Consider the following 2,870-nt stretch of genomic DNA (forward strand, 5'->3'; position numbering starts at 1 on the left):
GTGGCCCCTGAGCTGTTGATGTTCAGAAACTGTGGCCCCTGAGCTGTAACAGCCCTGGTCTGTATATTAGTGGAAGAAGCTCCTCCCCCCGTGAGTCTCGGCTCCAGGAGTGATTCACTTCATTGAAATGTAACCAGGTGATTTGCTTCACCTGGACTAAACACAAATGTATGTTTTAGAACAACGTTAACAGTTACCAACCTGTAAAATCAATAGTGTTTGTTATTGGCGTGGATCAATGAGAGCAGCTTTAGCAGCAAGATTAGAGCGTTCAACAATCTACTGGGGCACTTTATCGTTGTATTGACGTTCACATGGTGCTCGTCTCAGATTGAGTCCAGTCTGCAGACTGGAACAGGAAAAGTTCAAGTGAACGTCGTGTTTCTTTTTGGAGCTGCAGTTGGAGGACTGTGCAGTCCAGTGAAAGGCCCCTACACCGAGCCTCTGCGTGTCGTCACCAAACTGCCCGACTCCTCGCAGCGCAGTGACGTGGACCACAACCAGGACCACCTGGAGCCTGCTGACAAGGTGATCGCAGCAGGATTAAAGACGCAGAAACTGCCTTCTGGTCCACAAGCGCTGCTCTCTGAGCCAGCTCAGCAGTGGAGCAACAAGATCACCACCGTGCCGGAGCTTGAGCTTCGTAAACTGGAGCGAGGTGACGTTAGTGGAAACCATTTAGTCATTGTCGCGGGTTGCATGTGCATAAACTGTGCTCATAGTGTTCATGTTTGTTTGCAGACTTCTACCTGAGCAGCCTGTCTCAGCTTCATTCTGCTGAGGAGCAGGAGCAGCTCCTGTCTTGTATCAACAGTGATCCTTCCAACTGGGGGCCCAGGGAGAAGAAGGTGACCCAAAGCACACACAGTCACACATTTCTATCTTACACATCCCAACTTTTAACTTTTAACAGTCACGAACATGTTACTTATCTAAGCTATGCCAAGTTTTTACTAATTCACCACATTTTTAAATAAAGAAGCTTATTTTTAACTTTTAACAGTCACGAACATGTTACGTATCTACGCTATGCTAAGTTTTTACTAATTCACCACATTTTTAAATAAAGAAGCTTATTTTTAACTTTTAACAGTCACGAACATGTTACTTATCTACGCTATGCTAAGTTTTTACTAATTCACCACATTTTTAAATAAAGAAGCTTATTTTTAACTTTTAACAGTCACGAACATGTTACGTATCTACGCTATGCCAAGTTTTTACTAATTCACCACATTTTTAAATAAAGAAGCTTATTTTTAACTTTTAACAGTCACGAACATGTTCCTTATCTACGCTATGCTAAGTTTTTGCTAATTCACCACATTTTTAAATAAAGAAGCTTATTTCTAACTTTTAATAGTCACGAACATGTTACTTATCTACGCTATGCTAAGTTTTTACTAATTCACCACATTTTTAAATAAAGAAGCTTATTTCTAACTTTTAATAGTCACGAACATGTTACTTATCTACGCTATGCTAAGTTTTTACTAATTCACCACATTTTTTAAATAAAGAAGCTTATTTCTAACTTTTAACAGTCACGAACATGTTACGTATCTACGCTATGCTAAGTTTTTACTAATTCACCACATTTTTTAAATAAAGAAGCTTATTTTTAACTTTTAACAGTCACGAACATGTTCCTTATCTACGCTATGCTAAGTTTTTACTAATTCACCACATTTTTAAATAAAGAAGCTTATTTCTAACTTTTAATAGTCACGAACATGTTACGTATCTACGCTATGCTAAGTTTTTACTAATTCACCACATTTTTTAAATAAAGAAGCTTATTTTTAACTTTTAACAGTCACGAACATGTTCCTTATCTAAGCTATGCTAAGTTTTTACTAATTCACCACATTTTTTAAATAAAGAAGCTTATTTTTAACTTTTAATAGTCACGAACATGTTACTTATCTACGCTATGCTAAGTTTTTACTAATTCACCACATTTTTTAAATAAAGAAGCTTATTTCTAACTTTTAATATTTCGTGTTTTGACTGACCGGCTCTTGTCTTTCCAAGGACTCTGGTCGCTGGTCCCTGAGCCCAGGAGATGACTTCAGCTCTGGCTTCTTCTCCTACAGCAGTCAACCAGATGTTCAGACCTTAGGTGTGGATTTGCTGGGTCACACACCAGTTCCACCCCCTTGGTGTTTTGAAGGTGAGATAACATCTCTTTTCCTCCAATTTCTGCAAACTTTCATTACACAAAACAGCAGTAAATGTTCTGCTGTTGGGACAGGGGTGGACGTCTGCATCAGGAACTTCAGCAGGAGAAGCATTCGGATCAGAGAGAAGCGTCGAGTGGCGGTTGGCCACATCGCCACTGGGATCAGCGATCAGGTACGAGCTGCGTCACACGTTCGTGTTTAAGAAAGCAGTTCCTTCTTGTTCTGAGCTTTAGTGAAGGAGGAGCAACGGGTGTCTCTTTTCTAGATCTCTGAGCGGGTGTTCACTCTGGAGACGCTGCAGGGCCGGCAGGTCGCTCACGATGAGGAGGTGCTCGAGTCCGGTCTGGAGCTCCACTGTGCTCCTGCTCCAGACTTCTGCCCCCGGTGGAAGTGGAGGGTCAGAGACGGAGCGCTGGAAATAAGAAGCCCCAAAACGTTCCTGGATAAAATGTTACAGATCATTTCAAAACAGGCTCAAAGGATTTAAACACGTCAAACTTTGTTTCTATGTGAAAGATTTAAATGTTAAATAGCACCGTGTCGTTTGTTGCACCTTTTTGTAAAGCTTGTAAAAGGACACTGAATTATCCAGTGAGCCAGCGGTTCTGGTTTTGTCTTTTTAATGCCAGTTTGATATTTAAATGTCAGTTTGATATTTTAATGTCAGTTTGATATTTTAATGTCAGT

The 2,870-nt window shown here is 40.5% G+C and overlaps 2 protein-coding genes across 2 annotated transcripts in view; one reads left to right on the plus strand and one right to left on the minus strand.

Annotated features, from left to right (window-relative positions):
* Window positions 1–2,691, plus strand: part of map3k14a (mitogen-activated protein kinase kinase kinase 14a) — a 16,542-nt gene extending 13,851 nt beyond the window's left edge. Inside the window, exons 12-16 of the mRNA XM_037689288.1 lie at window positions 401–658; window positions 742–848; window positions 2,035–2,173; window positions 2,255–2,355; window positions 2,449–2,691. Of these exons, the coding sequence (XP_037545216.1) occupies window positions 401–658; window positions 742–848; window positions 2,035–2,173; window positions 2,255–2,355; window positions 2,449–2,670 (827 nt within the window). The 3' untranslated portion in view covers window positions 2,671–2,691. The remainder of the gene's footprint in view (window positions 1–400; window positions 659–741; window positions 849–2,034; window positions 2,174–2,254; window positions 2,356–2,448) is intronic.
* Window positions 1–2,870, minus strand: part of si:ch211-278a6.1 (SRC kinase signaling inhibitor 1) — a 301,410-nt gene that overhangs the window by 213,076 nt on the left and 85,464 nt on the right. The window lies entirely within an intron of this gene.

This window comes from Nematolebias whitei, chromosome 15, assembly GCF_014905685.2.
Source record: "Nematolebias whitei isolate Nwh7 chromosome 15, NemWhi1, whole genome shotgun sequence".
Lineage (NCBI taxonomy): Eukaryota > Metazoa > Chordata > Actinopteri > Cyprinodontiformes > Rivulidae > Nematolebias > Nematolebias whitei.